General features: G+C 39.6%; 1 protein-coding gene across 1 annotated transcript in view; it reads left to right on the top strand.

The window, feature by feature from the left end:
- caln2 (calneuron 2) overlaps positions 1-6,251 on the top strand; it is a 56,585-nt gene extending 50,334 nt beyond the window's left edge. The window contains exon 5 of the mRNA XM_060935161.1: positions 4,092-6,251. Coding sequence (XP_060791144.1) covers positions 4,092-4,219 — 128 coding nt within the window. The 3' untranslated portion in view covers positions 4,220-6,251. The remainder of the gene's footprint in view (positions 1-4,091) is intronic.
- Positions 6,252-23,461: the final 17,210 nt, after the last annotated feature.

The raw sequence follows: 23,461 nt of genomic DNA on the forward strand, positions 1-23,461 counted from the left end.
AGGAAATTTCAAAGTGACCCCAAACTTTTGAACGGTAGTGTATAACAGGCTAACATGCTAGAAATGCGTTAGCATTTATATGTGAGAACATATAAATGTGAGTGTTTTTGATGGCTGTAAACAATGAGTTTTTTTTTAATCTAGACTACCTGTAACTACATGTTGCTAGTCAAATCAGTTTGCTAGCTGAATAACATTAGCTGATCAGGTTAAGCTAAAAGCTCTTTAGATGGCTAGAATTAACACATAATGTTGCACAGCAAAATCCGCATACCCAAATTAACACTGTCAGATTTAATTTCAACACTTTTAAAGTGTCTATATGGGTCCACCCCATGAGTGTTAATTTAACTCTTTTTGCAGTGTTGGTACCTTAACACTAATTTGGTGTCATTTTTCACTCTTTTTGGAGTTAAAAGTTAACACTTATTAACAACATCCAGTGTTAGTTTTTCTCAACACTGATATGTAGTGTTAGACATTAACTCTCTCAGAGGATCATTTGTTGACTATAAAAGTGTTAGCCCCATAACACTTAAAAGGTGTAAATACAGCTCTTCCTGGAAATGATTTTCAAATTAAAGTTTGCTGAAATAAAGGTGGACATATTTTGTGTTTTACAATTAAACATTTATTTTAACCTCCTAGGGCTTAGCGGTCACATGCGTGGACAGCACTTTTTAGAAATTCGGAACAAGAATCCACATATGTGGACATACTTTTTCTCTAAAAGTACATCTTATCAAAAGATGATGCTTAGTTTTTATTCTAATCAGGTTCTAATAAGCCCAAATAGCAAAGAGAAATAAAAAAAATGCATGTAAAAAAACAGCTTGGGCCTTAGGAGGTTAAACATTTGCACCCCAAAAAAATGAAGTCACATTAAAAAATTTAACAATATGGAACAATATATGTCCTTTCACTCTCATTAGAATATTGCTTCTGAAATGGTCTAAAGTAAGTCAACTGGTCAACAAAAATCAAAGCATGTTCATTACTTTGTTCCTGTATACAGTATGCATGAAAGTGTTCATCAAAATAAACGCAGGTCATTAGCACGGTCCCTCATGCAGCAGTCGGTGAAGCGCGCATAGATCTTCTGGCTTTAGCCAATCGGTGTGTCTATGCAGTGGGTGGGGTGACATGAACACTTCAAGTGTAAAACCCAGGATCGGAGTTGAGAGTTAGAAGTTCAGAGTTAGTATTTATACAATTACACTGACAGGTTTGATTTAGTGACGCTTTGTTTTTACACCCGATTTTGACACCAACTACTTATCAACTGAAGTCAAATATAATGGATTTAACTCTATCAAAGTAAAATTAATTCTACTTTTGCTCAAATTTCACTAACACCCAAAATTTAACACTTCTGAATTTGCTGTGTAGTTAAACGTTGCTCTTTAATAACATAGTCCAACCAGGATGAATTATGTGCATTATTAACTAATCATGTAACGAAATTCAGAAATCAACAGGGAACTGCCTTTCTGCTTAGCTTGAGCGAAATAGAGTGAGCCTTTTTTTACTTTCTCAAAGTTGACTAAAAGGTATGGGCCGAATCGAACAAAAAAGTATACGCGCACAAGAGAGAAAGTAAAGGTTAAAGAGTTTTACATTCAAACTGTGATGTTTACATCATGCAGTAATGCCATAGGTGTTATGGTCTATAATTTCCTGTTTCACACACTCATCTGACACTGTTCATTCCTCCATCGTTACTCAGAATGCTGCTTTTTTTAAATTCATCTTCATTCGGATTTGCAATGTGCTCGAGGAGAATGGCCTTTGGTTTCACTCTGAACATTACAGTAGATGAATAATAAGTAAATTAGAGTGAATGTGGCAGGAAGGCAGAGATCAGACAGGCAAATGAAGGGAATGTGATCTATTTCCTCACAATGACGCATGAGCAGCTCTGGTTTTCCTTTATATGGCTCCATATTAGAGAAGTAGCAAAAAAAAAAAGAAAAATGGGAATGAAAGAAAATCCCCTGGTGAGAGTGAATGGGAGGCCCAAATCTGATTCCTTAATCAAATAGGTAAATTACAAGTGGATTTTGGAGATACACTTCCAGCCCCACTTTCAGAGCTCAGGAGAGTTTACGTTTTTTCAGCCTCACAGATAAGAAAGTAGCAGAGGTCTTTTCGCTTCCCCATAGGTGAGAGATGCAGTAAAATTAAGTAGCTGTTACCAGGTGATAAAAACCTTCATTGAGAATGCTAGGCTGCCGTTTGACCTGAGGAATACAGTCTTATGCAGGGCAATTCAAAGGAGAACACACTCATTGCAGTTATTTGTAGGGGTCAATCCAAATAAGAGATGAAAAGTGCTTTCAGAAGAGTTATTTTTGAATTGATCAACATGTGTTTTAATGCTGAATAAAAAAATGCTAGTCAGCAATAGATGAGCTTAGCGCAGAATCCAGTGCCACTGTTTGTATATGTATCAGTTAGAGATGCACCGATACCACATTTGTGAAAACCGATACGAGTATGAGTACTATCATTTCAGTACTTGCCGATACCGAGTACTACCGATACCGATACTGTTGATGTTATTAAAATATAGGCTACCTACATATCTATAATCTAACACCCGCGGGCCGCCGCAATGCTCGCAACCACCCACTACAACTCTGCGCACTGACATTCAGTACCCAGCAGAGGGAGACAACTAGTCATGAACGAGTGTATAGAGAAGAAGACTCAGCCGTTACAACCAAACGCAACATCGCGTCCCGTGCTCGTGGTGCTCCATACCTGTAGATGGGACGTCAATTTCCTTGGTCTTAGCGTTGCCCTCAACTGAAACAAGTTGGAAAACTCAATCAGCCATTTCTTAAAGCTCTCTCTCTCACTCTTCACTCTTAAACTCTCCCGGTTGGACTCGTACTTAAAAACTCTGCCGGTTGGATTCACCTATACAAAAATCCGATTTTCATTTGTTTGTTAGTGAGTAGCCTGTCCTACAAAACCCTTACCTAGGCGAATAGCCAACATTAAAAAAGGACAACGTTGGGGATCTTAGCGTAGGCCTATCTGCGTATGGCAGCGAAAGGGAGTGGAGTGTGGAGAGATGTTTAAAATGACAGTGTTGGGGAAAGATGTTGTGACGGCACTGTTTCATGACTACGCAAACACATCTTCGTCATGGAAAAATGGGTTGTTGTCGAACAATTTTTTTTGTCTTCTGACGAAATTAGCCTACGCTCAATGCTTGAGATTTACAATTTTTTTCCTGGGAGAGGCTTTTTTTCCTCGAACGGATGCTGGCAAAAGGCGCTTCACGGAACACTATCGGCGCATGGTATAGCCTATCATATTATGCTCAAGCCTGAGCTCAACAATGCTTCAGGTTTTTTTTCTCTCTCGAATGGAACAAAAAGCACTGCGGGGAACATTGGTATCGGCGCATGGGATCGGCACTGGTATCGGTTCATGGTATCGGCAACTGTTTGACAAGTACGAGTATGAGTATATTAGTGGAGTATCGGGGCCGATGCCGATGCCAGTATCGGTATCGGTGCATGCTTAGTATCAGTTTATCATATTTAAACCTGAAGTGGGTGTGGCCGAAAGCTTTCTTTAAAAACACAAAAACAAACGTACAAATAAATAGTTATTCTCTTATTCATGTTTGTAGTTGTATCAGTTTAGAGCACATTATCTGTATTCATATTCAGTAACAATCCTACTATAAATATCCGTCAAGTCTGAAACATGACATCACTGATATTTAGAATGATTTCCCTTTTTTTAACATCATCTGACAATGTTTGTACATCTATTTTCAGTTAAAGTATTTGCACCTATGGCTGATAATTCTGTTGTCTTTAAGTCGCCTTTTTCTTCTCTGGCTAATCAGTAGCCAATCAGAGCTAACCTGAGGACCTAGGAAAGAATGTGATTGGTTCACAAGTCCACATCTGTGGAAAAAACTTGGGTAATAAACAGCAGTGTTACAACCACTAGTCATAAAGTAAACGGAATACGATGATATGTGGTCTCTTCACAAAGTCTGATTGTCTGTTTTCACTATCGGATTCCAGCCACACTTTTGTTTCTCTTCTGTGTGACTTCTTCTTTAGTGCATTCTAAAGGGAAGAATCGGCAGACGTGCGTCCGCAAGAGTCTCATCTGTGCTTTCGCAATAGCCTTCATCATCAGCGTCATGCTCATTGCAGCCAACCAGATGTTACGTAAGGGTATGGACTAGTTCCGTCCACTGTGACCCCTGAGTGATATTACCTCTGCTCCACTTATCTAGCCAAACAAGACATATCAACAAACAACTAACTACTGTATGTTGTTGATGTTTATTGCTTTACAATTGGACTTGCAGTGAGCAAGCGTCCCACTGTGCAGAAGACACCAGCCCACTACTCTCTGGATTTAATGCACTCTAAAGACTTCTATGCATCCAGCTTTAAAGCATATAATGAAGTACTACTTTCTCAGAAGAACTGGAGCCAACACATAGATGGAATAAAAGTCACAAATTTGACATGAGCCAACTCTAAGAACAGTTGTTTACCCTCCCTTTATCTCTCTGACAGGAAGATACAAGGGCTCCTCACTGGCGCCCCTTTAATGCAATAAGATTTTGGCCCCCTCCTGTATTTATGTGTTTCTCTTTCATCTTCTCATCGACTCAGATTCCACCTGAAACAGGAGTCATGAGGAAGACGCCACTCACCAGTATCTCCCATCAAGTTCAGTTCATTGTCTGTATTTGCGCATGTGCATGGAAACTTGCTTCAGTCCAAATAACAGCATTAAGCTTTTGCTACTGAGAGATTTTTCTTGATTAAAAAATGGAGTCACACAAGCTGTAGCAAAGCACAATGATTGAAGGACGATACCATATTTTCCAGACAATAAGTGGCTCTGGAATAGTGGTGTAGTGGTTAGAACTATCGCTTCACTGCAAGAAGGTTATGGGTTTAAACCCAGTGGCCGGCGGGGGCCTTTCTGTGTGAAGTTTGCATGTTCTCCCCGTGTCTGTGTGGGGTTCCTCTGGGTGCTCCGGTTTCCTCCACAGTCCAAAGACATGCAGTTAGGTTAACTGATTACTCTAAATTGTCCGTAGGTGTGAATGGCTGTTTCCCAAGCTCGGAAATGGAAGGGTTGCGGCAGGAAGGGCATCCGGCATAAATCTATGCTCCAATGACAGGTGGCTCAATAGAGTCCACATGGCAGCTACCCCACACACATAAGTGGGACAAGCTGGAAGAAATGAAGTGGCTCTGGAATAAAAAAAAAGGTATGTCTATGAGGAAATTGTAGAATTCAAATTATATATTTGTATCATTTATTTCTGATACCTGCAGTACGTAGGTGGTCAAGTTAACAAACAGCAGATGTGTTATTTTAATCTTTTTCTATGCAGTTCAGTTGTTATTTGATTTTAAGTCACCAAGAGCACCAACAGTTCAATGGGAAACCTTCTGCCAGACAATATTTATTTTATTGTGTCTTTGCAGTCATGAAGATTTAGGTCATACAGGCAACATGATTGACAGACAGGCAGAAATGCTTCCTTATCCTGATTGGTTGGATGTTGGTGATCCACATCGTTTGAATTTTCTCTCATTTACAGAGAACAAGAGTTTCTTCTCTGAGCAGATATTTAATTGAATATGAGGAGAATTTTAGACAGATAGATATTAGGTGTCTGGGGAACGGGAAGTTTGGGCTTCCATGCTCAGACTGTTGCCTCTACGGCCCGGCCCCGGATAAGCGGAAGAAGACGAGACGAGACGAGATATTAGTGTCTAGATTTGCAAATCCCTGAGCCCACCTTTAACGCAAAACATCCAGCAACTTGGTAGAGGGCATTTTATAGTCTGGAAAATATGGTCAATTATTAAACACATTGGTAATTGCCAATATGTGTAAATGGAAAACTATGTGTAGCTATAATAAAGTTAATAGCTATATTAGTAATTACTCATCATACTTGGAACAATGTAAAGACATATCAGGGGTAAAGTCATTCATTCTGATCAAAACCAAGTATGAGGTCTTCTAAAGATCTGATAACCATTATCTGATTACCAGTACAGCGATTCACTTCTGCAGAAGTGTCTATGACATGTTTTTGGACTGTTTTTGGTCCGTTTTTGATTATTCATTCAGTTCAGACTCAGGCTCAGTCAATGCAGCATTTAATTGCACCTGAAATAAACTGGTCTGTCTCTTAACCTTGTCTTTTTATCTCCTGTTATTATATGTAACCCTTTCTCTGTAGTGAAAATACTCTAACTGTTTTTGACTATATTTAAATGTGTCAGTATTCCCTTTGCCTGTTCACTCTGTTTACGTGTAGTAGTGTAGCAAAGTCATGTTTTCTCATATAGCACTGCATGCTTGTCTGTGTATATAATGCTGTATAGCAGAATTGTCTGTTGGATGCATACCTGAATGTCTTGTCCATGCATGTCAGGAACTGTTTCTACACATCTGTGTAAAGCACTGGGTTTGCTGGGGTTTATTTTTTTGGAAGCGATCAGCTGTCTTCCTCTTATCACTCATGTTAGAAAATAATTTATGACAATTCAATGAAATGGGCCATTATCAGTTATTTATGTAAAGAAAAAAAGCACACCAGGGCATCATGTTATAGGAAAATAATAATCAGTGATCGGCTTGATGATATTGATTAGTGATACCACTCTGAAGCTAATTATTTTCCAGTAACAGCATGTTCTGAAGTGTCTTATTCCTCTTATACTACAGCACTTTGCCAACTATTACAATTTTATAATATTAAAGAACAATATGCCATACTGTTTATCCATTTATAGTTACAAAACAAGTTAGTTCCAGTTATTCCTTCCCTCAAAAGCCTCTTTTTCTCTTTCAATATGTTAATAAAACAACAGCAAAATGCTATTTGTTACTGAGAAACTGCAAAGCCCAATGTCCTGTTGGAAAACTTAGTTACAGCTTTACCTCTGACTGTTACAAAGTGCTGACACTGGAGACTCCGTCCGAAAAATGTTAAATAAGCATCCCGTCATGCACTCCTCATCTGTTTATGTGGACCATCTGCCATGCCAGTTAGGAAGCAGTGCATTAATAAAACCCTGTGATTTGTTTTGCAGCTGACACCATTATCAGACCTGTTAGAGAAAATGAATCGGTTAATACCATCTGACCAATGAGAAGGCAGCACGGTGGTGCAGTGGGTTGCACTGTTGCCTCACAGTAAGCAGGTTCTACATTCAAACCTGCCAGTCGACTGGGGCCCTTGTGTGTGGAGTTTGCATGTTCTCATCATGCCTGTGTGGGTTTCCTCCAGGTGCTCCAGTTTCCTCCCACAGTCCAAAGACATGCAGATTTGGTCAACTGGTGTGAATGAGAGTGTTAATAGGTGTCTGTCTTTCTGTTAGCCCTGCGATGGACTGGTGACCTGTCTAGGGTGTATCCTGCCTCCCACCCAATGTCAGCTGGGATCGACACCAGCTCACCCACAACCCGCAATGGATAAACGGTATAGAAAATGAATGACCTCTGAGATTGGAGAATTCAATAGTGCTGTGGTATAAGCTTGAAATAATAATTAGGGGTTTTTTTTAAAGGTCAAGGGTCAGATAAATGTTTAGAGGTGTAAAGATTTACAGAATATCCAAGATAGGGCTGCACTGATGCCAAATAATGAGAATTCAGCAAGAGTCAGGAGGCAATGACGAATGAATATGAAAAAATTGCAATACTATACGTGCATCTCTTTTTATATTACCATTAAAATCCTATGTAGAAATGTTCCAGTCCCAGTGAAGGTGTGGCCTCTGTGCATGTCAGTTCCTTTGAAGGAAGCAAGGCTATCCAACTGTTTCTGTACAATTCTGAATCACATTACGTCACATCAAAACTGGTCTAAAATTATTAATTAGAATAGTCAGATCTTTCCTAAGCTTGATTGTTAATGTGCAGTGGTTTTGTCTGAGAAGAGTTGCACATTATTGTTAAATGAATAAGCAGTCAGTGGCTCCATCTAGTGAGCCTTGTTAATTTGCAATCTGATTTTTTTTTAAAGGAGGGAAAGAAAACGTTGATCCTGTGTGCACTTAGTCTACTTAAAATGACCTAAATTTTAATTAATTAAAACTATTTAAAATTAACAAAATTTTCAGTTAAAAATACAACTGAAAATATATGCAATGTTCTGTCCATAGGAAAAAAAATTAGGCTATGATAAGGTCTATACTTCTGTCGTGTCTCATTCATGTTGATGCCATGTAGTGGACTAAATGTGCCAAAACTTCAAGTGCAATAGTTTGTTTATTCCCCAATCATTGAGTTTAATCTACTCATTACTACTAAATCTACTTCTGTCAATGTCTTCAGTTACAAAGACTGAGCAAAAGGCTACTACTGTCTTTTTTCTTTTTTTTGACTGTATAGGTTTTTGAAATAACTGTTTACTACAGTTTATTACAGTTTTTATTTTTAATTATTATGAATTATTTGGCTTTTTTTCCCCGAGATTTTTATTATACTTTGGGAATTTTTTTATCTGGTTAAAGGGACAGTGGGCTCTTGAATATAGTTTGCTCTCAATCCAGAATCCTCTCTTTTAGCATGCCAAGTGAAATGTTCAGAAGAAATTTGTATGATGTATTTCTTCTTATGTATATGATGCGTTTTATTTTTAAGAAGTGTAAGAGGGGTTGCAGATATGCATAATGGTATACACTTTGCATGCCGGTTATGGATTGGCAGTAAAATTATAGCAATATGATTTTTAAATAAGAAAAACAAAACTTATAAGAAATTATGAACGTATCATTTGTATTTGAGTAAATGACCTATACAGTGAATGTTAAAATAAACACCTTGTATCAACTACAATGCAGAATCTTCTTCCTTCTTTTCTCTTGTATTTGCGCTTTCTTTCTTTCTTTCTTTCTTTCTTTCTTTCTTTCTTTCTTATTGAGTTCATATAGTTATTTGTATGTCTGACTGCTCACTTGAGTTGAATGAGTTTAATCCAAATCCAAAACAAGTCTATAAAATAACTTTAGCATTAATCTAGCGTGTTTTGTGAATAGAAAGGTCATGAATAAAAAGACTCTATACCTACCTACCTACCTACCAAAGCAAGCTCACTCAGAACCAATCCGTTGACTAGCTGCCTCCATGAATTCCTATCTTCCATCGCTTTCATCAAGTTTCTCCTGTTCATATTTGTATCTTCTTGAAGCTGATTAATGTAGTTTTTTTTTTCTTGGTCTGCCACGACTTCTCCTTCCATGAGTCGGCTCCCACAGCACCAGTTTGTGAACTACTTCATCCTTTTTTCTCCAACAGTGACCTGCAAATCTCAATCTATGCTTAGCAGATGGTTTCAAAAACTCTATAGTTCTAATAAATAGACAAAATATCATTGCACACATTTAAATCATGTTGAAATAAATCTGAAGTAAACATATAGGTTTTATAAGGTGATCCTTGAAATTTATTTTAAAGTTAAAGGAGTGTCAGATTACAGAAAGTTTGAGGCCATGTCTACACACTCACGGAGCACTTACTGGATAAGTAAAACTTTTGGATAGGGCTTCCCTTTACTCTCAAAACAGCCTCAAATTTTAATGGCATGGATTCTACAAGATATTGGAAACATTCACTTGAGACTCTGGTCCATGTTGACATGATTGCATCATGCAATTCCTGCAGATTTTTCAGGTGTGCTTTCCTGCTACTAATATTCTGTTCTACCACATCCCAGTGGTGTTCTGTTGGATTCAGATCCAGTGACTGGGAAGGCCGCGGAAGAACACTGAACTCATATTATTCCTACTAAGCTGTTTACATGGCTAATGAAAATGAATAGCCACTAATATTTCCATTTATATGCAGCTGTGATTGTCTAGTTGGTTGGTGTACAACACCCAGAGGTGACCATAAACAGACAAGAGACCGTGTGTCACAAACTACTGTAAAAACCCAAATTGAGAGGTATATTCTGAATGTGCTGTATACATGTCCAAAGAATGCTCCTAAAACACAAATAATATCGGTATATCCCACGTCTTAATCGAAAAATGCCAAATTCTGCATAACGGGCCCTCGCACATGTGGTTCCGCAACCCAGGACATTCCGCCACCCAACAAAACAGTCACATGTCATATATTCATCAAATGTTCAAAGGTGTGAAAATGTACATTTACTGTGTCTGCAGTATGTGTGTGTACATGCAGAGTTTTCATATGTCTGCAACAAAATGCACAATGATCACAGGTCACTATTAGTGTGTGTGTGTGTGTGTGTGTGTGTGTGTGTGTGTGTGTGTGTGTGTCAGAGGGAGAGAGAGAGAGAAGGTGTGTGTGTGAAAGAGATTGTGCTCATAGATGTTGTGTGTGCATGTGAGTGCATACTTGTGAGAGAGTGTATGTGTGTATGCATAAATATGCATATGGCTGTGTGTGTATGAGTGTGCACAGAATTGTATATGTTACCCATTCTCGTGAGTATTCATGTGTGTGTATATATGATTGCAACTGTGTGTGTGTGTGTGTTACATGTATACAACCCCAATTCCAAAAAAGTTGGGACAAAGTACAAATTGTAAATAAAAATGGAATGCAATAATTTACAAATCTCAAAAACTGATATTGTATTCACAATAGAACATAGACAACATATCAAATGTCGAAAGTGAGACATTTTGAAATTTCATGCCAAATATTGGCTCATTTGAAATTTCATGACAGCAACACATCTCAAAAAAGTTGGGACAGGGGCAGTAAGAGGCTGGAAAAGTTAAAGGTACAAAAAAGGAACAGCTGGAGGACCAAATTGCAACTCATTAGGTCAATTGGCAATAGGTCATTAACATGACTGGGTATAAAAAGAGCATCTTGGAGTGGCAGCGGCTCTCAGAAGTAAAGATGGGAAGAGGATCACCGATCCCCCTAATTCTGCGCCGACAAATACTGGAGCAATATCAGAAAGGAGTTCGACAGTGTAAAATTGCAAAGAGTTTGAATATATCATCATCTACAGTGCATAATATCATCAAAAGATTCAGAGGATCTGGAAGAATCTCTGTGCGTAAGGGTCAAGGCCGGAAAACCATACTGGGTGCCCGTGATCTTCGGGCCCTTAGACGGCACTGCATCACATACAGGCATGCTTCTGTATTGGAAATCACAAAATGGGCTCAGGAATATTTAAAGAGAACATTACCTGTGAACACAATTCACCGTGCCATCCGCCGTTGCCAGCTAAAACTCTATAGTTCAAAGAAGAAGCCGTATCTAAACATGATCCAGAAGCGCAGACGTCTTTTCTGGGCCAAGGCTCATTTAAAATGGACTGTGGCAAAGTGGAAAACTGTTCTGTGGTCAGACAAATCAAAATTTGAAGTTCTTTATGGAAATCAGGGACGCCGTGTCATTCGGACTAAAGAGGAGAAGGACGACCCAAGTTGTTATCAGCGCTCAGTTCAGAAGCCTGCATCTCTGATGGTATGGGGTTGCATTAGTGCATGTGGCATGGGCAGCTTACACATCTGGAAAGACACCATCAGTGCTGAAAGGTATATCCAGGTTCTAGAGCAACATATGCTCCCATCCAGACGACGTCTCTTTCAGGGAAGACCTTGCATTTTCCAACATGACAATGCCAAACCACATACTGCATCAATTACAGCATCGTGGCTGCGTAGAAGAAGGGTCCGGGTACTGAACTGGCCAGCCTGCAGTCCAGATCTTTCACCCCTAGAAAACATTTGGCGCATCATAAAACGGAAGATACGACAAAAAAGACCTAAGACAGTTGAGCAACTAGAATCCTACATTAGACAAGAATGGATTAACATTCCTATCCCTAAACTTGAGCAACTTGTCTCCTCAGTCCCCAGACGTTTACAGACTGTTGTAAAGAGAAAAGGGGATGTCTCACAGTGGTAAACATGGCCTTTTCCCAACTTTTTTGAGATGTGTTGTTGTCATGAAATTTAAAATCACCTGATTTTTCTCTTTAAATGCTACATTTTCTCAGTTTAAACATTTGATATGTCATCTATGTTCTATTCTGAATAAAATATGGAATTTTGAAACTTCCACATCATTGCATTCCGTTTTTATTTACAATTTATACTTTGTCCCAACTTTTTTGGAATCAGGGTTGTATGATTGTGAGTGTGTTGGTGGCGCTATGTCAGGCATGTCATAGATCAATCCGTCAAAGCATTGAAAATCTTTGGCACATTTCCTGCTTGGCCAGATGGTGATACTGTGCTAGGCATGTGAATTAGACGTGTCAATATTATCAGTAGCTTTCGGTCCACTAAACAAAAATAATTAGGTGTCGGAGAATATTCTTTTTATGACCTACACTTGATTGACTTTATGATTCTGCAAAGCATTTTAGGGTCCGTCATTTATATCAAAAATCCCAAAGGGATATCAAAAATCCCTTCGCAATTTCTTGGCATCAGCAATATCTTGGCATCATGTTTGCCAAGTTTGACATGAATCTGATGAACCGTCTAGGAGGAGTATGTTATAAATGACCATGTGTCCAAACGCATATAAGCCCAATTACCTCACTTCCTGTTGGGCGTGACATCATCCAAAGGGTAGAACTTTGGGTAGAACTCCAAAGTTCTACCCATTCATTTCAATGGGAAATGGAAAAAGGGGCGCTATGAAGTCCCTGGGCCATGCACGGGGCCAAACGTCTGTTGCTGAGAAGCGGTTACAATAACTGATATGTGTATCAAATTCCATGAGTTTTTGTGCATGGGAAATGCCTCAAAAAAAGCCTAGCATGACAGAAAAATAATAATAATAATAATAATAATAATAATAATTAAAGCCGCTAGCGGCCTTGACGAGCCCTTGCACGTGTGGTTCCGCAACCCAGGACATTCCTCTATCCAACAAAACAGTCACATGTCATATATTCATCAAATGTTCAAAGGTGATGTGCATGTTGCAAATGCCATGACTGCTTGACGGATGAGAGATAGACAAAGACTGTAAGTATGTGTGTGTGGTTGTTTCTGTGGTGTGAAAATGTACATTTATATATATTATGTACAAAACTATACATGTGTCTCCTCCTTATCTCTATCTGACGCTGTAATCTTAAGTCATCTTGGCTTTCCTGTGTCTGCAGTGTGTGTGTGTGTGTGTACATGCAGAGTTTTCATATGTCTGCAACAAAATGCACAATGATGGCAGGTCACTTATATAGATTTAGGCACTGCCTAAAAGCGGACCTCCCATCTGTTTCTGGGTTGTAGAATTTTCTTATATCCTAGCCAGTCTCTTTTGTTTTATTTCTTTACTGGCTAGCACTGGCCACTAGGCGGTGTGTATGACTGGTAATTACTAACACTGGCCACTAGGCGGTGTGTATGACTGGTAATTACTAACACTGGCCATTAGGCGGTGTGTATGACTGGTAATTACTAACACTCACCACTAGGCGGTGTGTATGACTGGTAATTACTAACACTGGCCACTAGGCGGTGTGTATGACTGGTGGTACACGTGGACAAACCACAAAAAATCGACTCAATGGGTTTATCATTTTTTCTTAGGTATGGTGCTCCGCTGGAGCTCCTCTATTATTGTGTGTGTGTGTGTGTGTGTGTGTGTGTGTGTGTGTCGGAGAGAGAGAGAGAGAGAGAGAGAAAGTGTGTGTGTGAAAGAGAGTATGCTCATAGATGTTGCGTGTGCATGTGAGTGCATACTTGTGAGAGAGTGTGTGTATGCATAAATATGCATATGACTGTGAGTGTGTGTATGAGTGTGCACAGAATTGTATATGTTATATCATCAGACTCATGATATCCAATATTTTGTAAAGTTTCAGATCAATCCATCAATGAATTGAACATTTTCCCCATTTCCTGCTTGGCCAGATGGTGGCGCTGTGCTAGGCATCTGAATTACACATGTGAATATCATCATAATCATAATACACAATATTTTGTAAAGTGTCAGATCAATCAGTTAAGGCATTGCCAATTTCTGGCACATTTCCTGCTTGGCCAGGTGGTGGCGCTATAACAGGCAGGCCCATTGGGCATCAGGTTATCTCATCTCATCTCATTATCTCTAGCCGCTTTATCCTTCTACAGGGTCGCAGGCAAGCTGGAGCCTATCCCAGCTGACTACGGGCGAAAGGCGGGGTACACCCTGGACAAGTCGCCAGGTCATCACAGGGCTGACACATAGACACAGACAACCATTCACACATTCACACCTACGGTCAATTTAGAGTCACCAGTTAACCTAACCTGCATGTCTTTGGACTGTGGGGGAAACCGGAGCACCCGGAGGAAACCCACGCGGACACGGGGAGAACATGCAAACTCCACACAGAAAGGCCCTCGCCGGCCCCGGGGCTCGAACCCAGGACCTTCTTGCTGTGAGGCGACAGCGCTAACCACTACACCACCGTGCCGCCTGCATCAGGTTATCATAATAATAATAATATCTATTGAAGTAAGAAGTGTCCGACCATACAGTCAATGCACTGTGGCTTTCTGACACGTTTCCTGTTTATGTGTCAAGATATTAAAATCATAAGGCCATTTCAACATATTACAAGATATCAAAAATCCCTTCACAATTTAATATCGGCGACATTTTGGCATCACATGTAACAAATTTCACATGAATCTCATGAACTCTCTAGGAGGAGCATGTTAAAATTCATCATGTGTCAAAACACTCAGAATCAGAATCATATTACAAGATATCAAGTTCAACATTCAGCAATATCTTGGCATATTATATGTTATAATATCTCAACATATTACAACATATCAAAAATCCCTTAGCAGTTCAACTTCAGCAATATCTTGGCATCATGTTTGCCAAGTTTGACATGAATTTGATGAACCATCTAGGAGGAGTACGTTAAAAATGACCATGTGTAATTTCAGTCCAAATGGCCTTATGACATCATCATTCCAAAGTTCTATCCATTCATTTCAATGGGAAATGGAAAAAGGGGCGCTATGAAGTCCCTGGGCCATGCCCGGGGCCAAAAGTCTTAGGCTGAGTAGCGGTGACAATGACTGATGTGTGTATCAAAGTTCATGAGTTTTCGTACATGGGAAATGCCTCAAATAAGGCCAAACGCGGAAGAAAAATAATAATAAGAAGAATAATCCTTCGAAAAACAATAGGATCTCGCACCGAATGGTGCTCGACCCTATTGTTTTCCTTCGAAAAACAATAGGGTCTTCACACCGAACGGTGCTCGGGCCCTAATAATAATAATAATAATAATAATAATAATAATAATAATCCTTTGAAAAACAATAAGGTCTTCGCACCGAACGGTGCTCGGGCCCTAATTAAAGCCGCTAGCGGCCTTGATGGGCCCTCGCATGTGTGGGTTCGCAACCCAGGACATTCCAGTATGTGTGTATGCATAAATATTCTTATGACTGTGAGTGTGTGTATGAGTGTGCACAGAATTGTATATGTTATATCATCAGACTCACGATATCCAATATTTTGTAAAGTTACAATATGTGATATGTGATTGTAATGCAGTTTAATGAGGTGTAGTGTTTTGTTTTCATCACAGTGGGTTACAAGTCACAAGCCTGAAACTCATGTTGACACCACATTTTGTTTAGGACATGCCCAGGCATGTGACTTGTAACAGTGTGTGTGTGTGTGTGTGTGTGTGTGTGTGTGTGTGTGTGTGTGTGTGTGTGTGTGCGCGCATGCAGAGTTTTCATATGTCTGCAACAAAATGCACAATGATAGCAGGTCACTATTATTGTTTGTGTGTGTGTGTGTGTGTGTGTGTGTGTGTGTGTGTGTGTGTCTGTTTGTCAGAGGGAGAGAGAGAGAGAGAGAGAGAAGGGGTGTGTGTGAAAGAGAGAGCGTGTGCTCATAGATGTTGCGTGTGCATGTGAGTGCGTACTTGTGAGAGAGTGTATGTGTGTATGCATATGACTGAGAGTGTGTATGAGTGTGCACAGAATTGTATATGTTATATCATCAGACTCACGATATCCAATATTTTGTAAAGTTACAATATGTGATATGCAGGGCTGCCAACTTTCGAAATTCCTTGGAGTGAGATTTTTTTTTGGGGGGGGGGGTCAACGGCAAAATTTTTCCGCACACCATGCAGTAAGTGGGAATTTTGTATTCAGTTTGATATTCACTTGTCCCCCTGCATTCTGGTGTTTTGTTTGTGGGTCGTCCAGCTGGAGATGGAGAATGAGGGGGGAGGGGGGGTGTTGAGATTTTGGATTTAGTAGATGTTCCTGCATTCTGGTGGATTTTTGGAGTGGCCTGCTGTGCCATACCTACATTCTTACACACCCTGACTTGCCAGGCTTTCAGCTTGTGGCCAACAAAAGCACCAAGTTTTGGCTTAAAAGCCCCCACACTAGAAAACTACAGATGACTGCCAATGTTCCTGTAGCCCTATAGACCTGTGTTTCAGATTTAAAGGCAAGTTCATGTTTGAAAATATTTCATCAGCTAAGCCTAAACACCTTCTGAATTGAAACTAAATGTTAAGTTTTTAATAACTGTTGCAAAAAATAAGATTGTCCCTCACTGACTATTCATTATGCATTTAAGGGCTTTCCCCACCACCGGGTTCAGCAGAAGATTGGCATGGGGAAAAATATCAACAGCAAAAGAACAAATAAAATGCTTAAACAGTAAGCAAAATGTGCATGTGCTACAAGAAACATTAAAATGATTAAGTTTGAACAGTATTGAAACACAAAAAGCTGAACCTTGGCCATAGGTGGGAATGTGCACACAAAGTTGGGCTTAAAAATTTTGGTCATACTTAAATAAGCTATATTAATATATTTCTTATTAATTTATTTCTTATCTATGTTTCTTATTAGTAATAGAGCATTCGTCAGGGCCTGTTATCTGACAAATATTCTCTACCTGTCTTGCCCTCTTTGAAACCCTGTCTCCTCAGTATATTGTTCTCTGTCTTTTTTTTTAATTATTCACAAGTTCAAGTTCTTTGATATTACAGGTGACCATGCTTTATTTACTTTAACTGAGCAATTACATACATCATAAATAATTAAAAATAAATACCCTGTAAATAAACAATAGGTATGGTGGCTAATGGCTCTTCTTGCATTTGTAATATTATCCATACATGTCAACCTATACGGAATGTCCGTATTTTATACGGATTTGATTCAATAAACGTAGTATATGGGCGTATAAATAAAGTTATACGGATTCTTTAAAAAAACTTCAATATTTATTTAGAGCTATAATCAATTCCCACGATGATAAAAGAGCGCATAACATTTACAAACGTACTGTACACCACAGACAGCCAGTAAAGAGTCTTATGAAATCGCGCGTTATCTTGTGGTAGCGAGACTTCGTTCCACTTTTGATCATGCGCACACCGCATTGCGAGAATCCCGCCAACCGTGAAGTCATAGACATATAAACATAGACGCTGCCTTCTGCGTATAATCATACGTCATCCTCACCGCCATATTGGATGTGGCAAAGTGGAGATTCTTCACCCGTCTCTGGTATAGCGTCTAGACAGTAGCCGAGAATAAAGATGCCTCATTCATGTGCTGCGTTTAACTGTACCAACAGGTTTACCATCCAAACGAGATCACATGGGATTACCTTTCACAGGTGAGACTGGAAAAATATTTTTCATTGTATTTGGTCATTATAACGTAATTTTACAAACAGATTTTTCTGACTTTGTGGCTAATATGAAGTCTCGTGCATAATAGCCGCTCGGTGAAACCTGTCTCCAAACAACGAAGTATTTCCTTCATAACTACGCTGATAACACTTTGTGTTTTTGTCAAACATTGGAGCTTTGTATTCATTCTGAAGGTTTATTGTTATTAATATTTAATAAAAAGTAACTGGGATATATCATTGTTAATTATCATTCAAATTTTAGGTAAATTATTTTAATTTGCATCTTATACGGATTTTATAAGGGAAATATGGATTTTGGAGGTTGGTTATACAGGTTTGATTGACCAAAGGTTGACATGTATGATTATCTCTTACTTGCTTTATTTTACAACATTTCCAGTATGGCTTCAAATAAAGTCATAAAGTATGATAACATACAGTAAACAAACTAAAAATGCGCCTTAATAAACGTGTGCTAAGGAGGTGCTTTCCCGTGCTGCTTGTTGGGGAAGATAGAGGCTGTGGCATGGCAGTAGGCCTATAATGATTTAGCATGCCTAGTACACAGCTCTCGATATGGCATTAAATATTCTCACAACACTTATAGGCTAAAACGATTAAGAAACTTTATATAAGTTCATAATTATGCCAGTAACACCACACATTGGCGTGCATATGTACAAACCTGTCTGAGACACCCGTCTTCAACTCGGATACCTTCTTCTCTCCCCTCTTCCTCTAAATTGATGGTAGGCAATTATCCAACTTCCGGCGAGTACAGCATCATTAGATGCGCCACCTACCATAGGGGAGTGTGTACAGAAGGGAACACCTCTCTGCCTGTTTAGCCATGCGTAAGGCGTAATTGATCAATCGCAAGTGGTTGGCGCAATGCAATGGGTAGCCTAGATTAGATAAATAAACTAGATTTTTTTCTAGCGTGAGAAATTGGAGGTATGGCGTGTGGGCATGGGAAGACAATTAAATGCGTGTGTCTCACGCTCATTGCATGAGAGTTGGCAGCCCAGTGATATGTGTGTGGCAGCAGGGGCGTGGTCAAGTGCCGGTCTGTGACAGGAGGGTGGAGCCAGGGAAGGTGAGTGGCAGAATCGCTACACCTGACGGTAATTAACCTGTGTTTTGTGTGTGTTTTCCCAGTAAACCGCTCCCTATTTAAGGAGGCTGAGAGAGAGCAGAGGGAGCGTGACCCGGGATTGGAGGCTGAGTGTGTGTCTGTGTGCGTGTGTGCTTACGCCATAGTATAACTGAAAAGTTGGTTAATAAATACGCTTTCTCTACCTCCAAACGTTGTCCTGCCGTCTTCTGTGCTCCACCCACACATTATCCGTGCTACAGTGGTGCCGAAACCCGGGAAACAGTGGAGCACCAGTTCTGCAGCTCCATGGAATCCTCCCCGTTCGCGGACTTGGTCCACGCCCTCGCCACGGCTCAGCAGAGCCAGCACCAGGCACTCATCACGCTCCGAAAGGAGCAGGAGCGCCGCTTCGAAGCCCTGGTGCTGGCCCAGCAGGAAGACCGAGAGGCGTTCCAGCGGCTCCTTGCGTCGGCGGGGTCCACCAGCGCCCCGGCCGCGGGCCCGTCTCCCCTCACCTTGACCAAGATGGGCCCGCAGGACGACCCCGAGGCTTTCATCACGTTGTTCGAGCAGGTCGCCGAAGCCTCAGGGTGGCCGATGGAGCAGTGCGCGGCGTTTTCGCCGCATGAGTTTTCGTGCATGGGAAATGCCTCAAAAAAAGCCTAGCGTGACAGAAAAAAAATAATAATAATAATTAAAGCCGCTAGCAGCCTTGACAGGCCCTCACACGTGTGGTTCTGCAACCCAGGACATTCCGCCACCCAACAAAACAGTCACATGTCATATATTCATCAAATGTTCAAAGGTGATGTGCAAGTTGCAAATGCCATGACTGCTTGACGGATGAGAGATAGACAGACAAAGACTGTGTGTGTGTTTGTGTTTCTGTGGTGTGAAAATGTACATTTATATATGTACAAAACTATACATGTGTCTCCTCCTTATCTCTATCTCACTCTGTAATCTTAAGTCATCTTAGCTTTCCTGTGTCTGCAGTGTGTGTGTGTGTGTGTGTGTGTGTGTGTGTGTACATGCAGAGTTTTCATATGTCTGCAACAAAATGCACAATGATGGCAGGTCACTAATATATAGATTTAGGCACTGCCTAAAAGCGGACCTCCCATCTGTTTCTGGGTTGTCTCGCACCAAACGGTGCTCGACCCTATTGTTTTCCTTCGAAAAACAATAAGGTCTTCGCACTGTACAGTGCTTGGGCCCTAAAAACGGAATATGCAGTTTACATGACCCATACTGAATGTCATGTTCATGAAACCAGTTTACCAAAACACTCTATGCCCGAGGACTCTCCAGAGCTACTCCTTTAGCTAATAAAAAGCTATTAACAAAAGGCTTGACTAAGCATATGTTTTCAGCCTAGACTTAAACACTGGAACTGTATCCGAGTCCTGAACACTACTGTTCTATAGTAGAAAGGCTGTTCTATAATTGTGGGCCTTTGCAAGAAAAAGCTCTGCTCCCTGATCTAGCCTTCACTATATCAGGTACCAACAGATAGCCTGCACCTTTTGATCCAAGTAGGCGTGGCAGATCGTAAAGGACCAGAGTTCACTCAAGTACTGTGGCACAAGACCATTCAGTGCTGTATAGGTCAATAGTATTTTATAATCAATGCGAAATTTGATTGGGAAACAGTGTAGTGTGGATAAGATAGGGGTGATGTGGTCATATCTTCTAGTTCTAGTAAGGACTCTTGCTGCTGCATTTTGAACTAACTGGAGCTTTTTTTGTGTGCTTATTGGAGCATCCAGACAGTAAAGCATTACAATAATCCAACCTAGAGGTAATAAAGGTATGAACTAGTTTTTCTGCATCACATAGTGACATTACATGCTTTATCTTAGCAATATTTCTGAGATGAAAGAAGGCTATCCTTGTAATGTTATTGAGAAGAGTTTTAAATGAGAGACTGGAGTCGATGATCACACCAAGGTCTTTTACTGCTGCACATGAAGAAACAGAAAGGCCATCCAAAGTTACTACTGTATGTAATAATAATAATAAAAACCTTACTTCTAGCTGCATGTGGTTCGAATACAAGTACTTCTGTCTTGTCAGAGTTAAATAGAAGGAAGTTAATAAGCTGCTTGAGAATAAAACAGTAAATAATAAAAATACAGTAAATAGCCCTACCTATTCCACAACCATAGTAATCCAGATTATGTCCAAAAAAATGCTCAGCTAAGTAAAGAGAAACAGTCCATCATTTAAAGACATGAAGTTTATTATAATTTATAAAAATAAAGAAAAACATTGAATTAAATGGTGTGTCCAAACTTTTGACTGATACTGTAGATCTGACACCTTTCTGTTTTAGCTAGTGTTAACTTTTTTAGCAGGCTGTGCTACAGTAGCTCTTCTGTGAGATCGGACCATATGGGCTAGCCTTTGTGCCCTGTGCAAATCAATGAGCCTTCAACACCCATGACCCTGTCACCGGTTCACCGGTTGTCCTTCCTTGGACCACTTTTGGTAGGTACTAGCCCCTACATACCAGGAACATCCCACAATATGTGCCATTTTAGAGATGCTCAGACCCAGTCATCTAGCCATAACAACAGGCCATTTGTAGGAATTGGTCACGTGTCAATTTCCCGCATAGCAACAAGCCCGTGGTGGGCAAGCTAACTTGACATTCCTTGACAACCATAAGAGTTTGACTGGCGATGCGAAGCAATCCATTTCTATAATAGCTGTTTTTACCTTTTCTACTGTCTTTTTTGACCCGAATTTTCGTGTGTATTTGGAAAAAGTTTGTGATTTTAACTTCTGTTCGACTCAAGTTGGTCGCCGCCGAAAGAAATTCACGTGCGAAATGCCGGATTTCTCAGGTATGTTTATAACTTATAATTTCTCCTTTTCTACCTTTATCATTCACTTAATTTGTGAAGATTCTTGAAAATAAATACAGATTTATAAATACAGATATATCCGCCATTTCGCACGTGAATTTCTTTAGGCGGCGACCAACTCAAGTCCAAAAAACTCTCTTTTACGGCCAATGATTCGCTTTAACTTACGACAGAAGTTAAAACCACAAACTTTTTCCAAGTACACACGAAAATGCGGGTCAAAAAAGACAGTAGAAAAGGTAAAAACAGCTATTATAGAAATGGATTGCTTCGTATCGCCAGTCAGACTCTTATGGTTGTCAAGGAATGTCTAGTTAGCTTGCCCACCACGGGCTTGTTGCTATGGGGAAAATTGACACGTGACCAATTCCTGCAAATGGCCTATTTGCCCCTTGTCAAAGTCACTCAGATCCTTATGCTTGCCCATTTTTCCTGCTTCCAACACATCAACTTCAAGAACTGCCTGTTCACTTGCTGCCTGTTCACTTGCTGTTCACTTCCACTCCTTGACAGGTCCCATTGTAATGAGATAATCAATGTTATTCACATCACCTGTCAGTGGTTTTAATGTTATGGCTGATCAGCATTAATAGAGAAAACTATGATGCGGTCGCATTAATACAGAAAACTATGATGCGGTCGCAGGTGTGTGTATATTGAGGATTTTAGAACAGAGTTTAGACCCGAACCTATCCGTTTTAACCCTTTGATGCAAAACATGGGTCAAAAGTGACCCGGCTGAGTTTTTAACTTCTATATCTTTGCAATAAATTAATTCCATCATTCAGTATTCAATGTATTCCTCAATTAACTTGTTTTTGATCATCATACATCCTTATTTTATTTTTTCCTTTCTTACTTTTTGAATAAAAACCCTTTTTGTATCACTACCCTTCTAATGCACAACATGGGTCAAAAACGACCTGCATTCATTTTCCAGGTTATTTCATGTATGGCTGAGTGTTTCTATGATATACTTTTGAAATAAATTCATTTTGTCATTTACTTTTCCAAATATGCAGTAAATATCTTGGTTTTGTTTAGCACAAATCATCATTTTTATTTTTCCTTTCTTAAGTTATGAACAAGCACAGCTTTTGTAATTCTACAACAAGTTTACACACATGGGTCAGAAACGTCCTGCATGCATTTACGGTACTACAGCGTTCGGTGGGAACTGTGAATTGTGCTTGTGTCAGACATTTCACAGCTCAGCACAGCGCCCTTTGCCCATCTAATACATGTAAGTAATGTTTTTCAATTGCTCTAACATTACTTTAGAAAAAAAATTGATTATGTTTAGGTTCCCTTGAGAGTGAGTAGATTACTTGTCAGAAAGTTAGAAGTAATTACTATTAGCTACCTAGCTGTTGACATATTCTACTTTAGTTAGCTAATTTTATTGTAGTTGGCTTAGCTAACTACATAATTAATAAATAAATAACTGGCCCCATTCACTGCTAAAGTAATTACTTGAAACAAATTATTATTATAGTATTAAGACATTTAATTTTAAATCACACTTGGATGACCCATGTGTAGTAATATAGAAAGTATTTTTGTTCATAAAGTAGGAAAGAAAGAATTAAATTAATGATTTGTGGTAATTAAAAACAAGATATTTAAAGAATACTTGGAATATTCAATCATAAAATAAATTGATTTCAAAAGATAGAGCAAAAAAACTCAGTCAGCATGAAATAACCTGGAAAATGAATGCGGGTCATTTTTGACCCATGTGCATTAGAAGTTTTGCATCAAAGGGTTAAATGGATGTTTTAATTTTGGGAAGGTCAGAAGGCGGGCCAGTGAGATGACGTTTTGTTCAGTGCTGCTTTGT

The sequence above is a fragment of the Neoarius graeffei genome, chromosome 12 (assembly GCF_027579695.1).
Source record: "Neoarius graeffei isolate fNeoGra1 chromosome 12, fNeoGra1.pri, whole genome shotgun sequence".
NCBI lineage: Eukaryota > Metazoa > Chordata > Actinopteri > Siluriformes > Ariidae > Neoarius > Neoarius graeffei.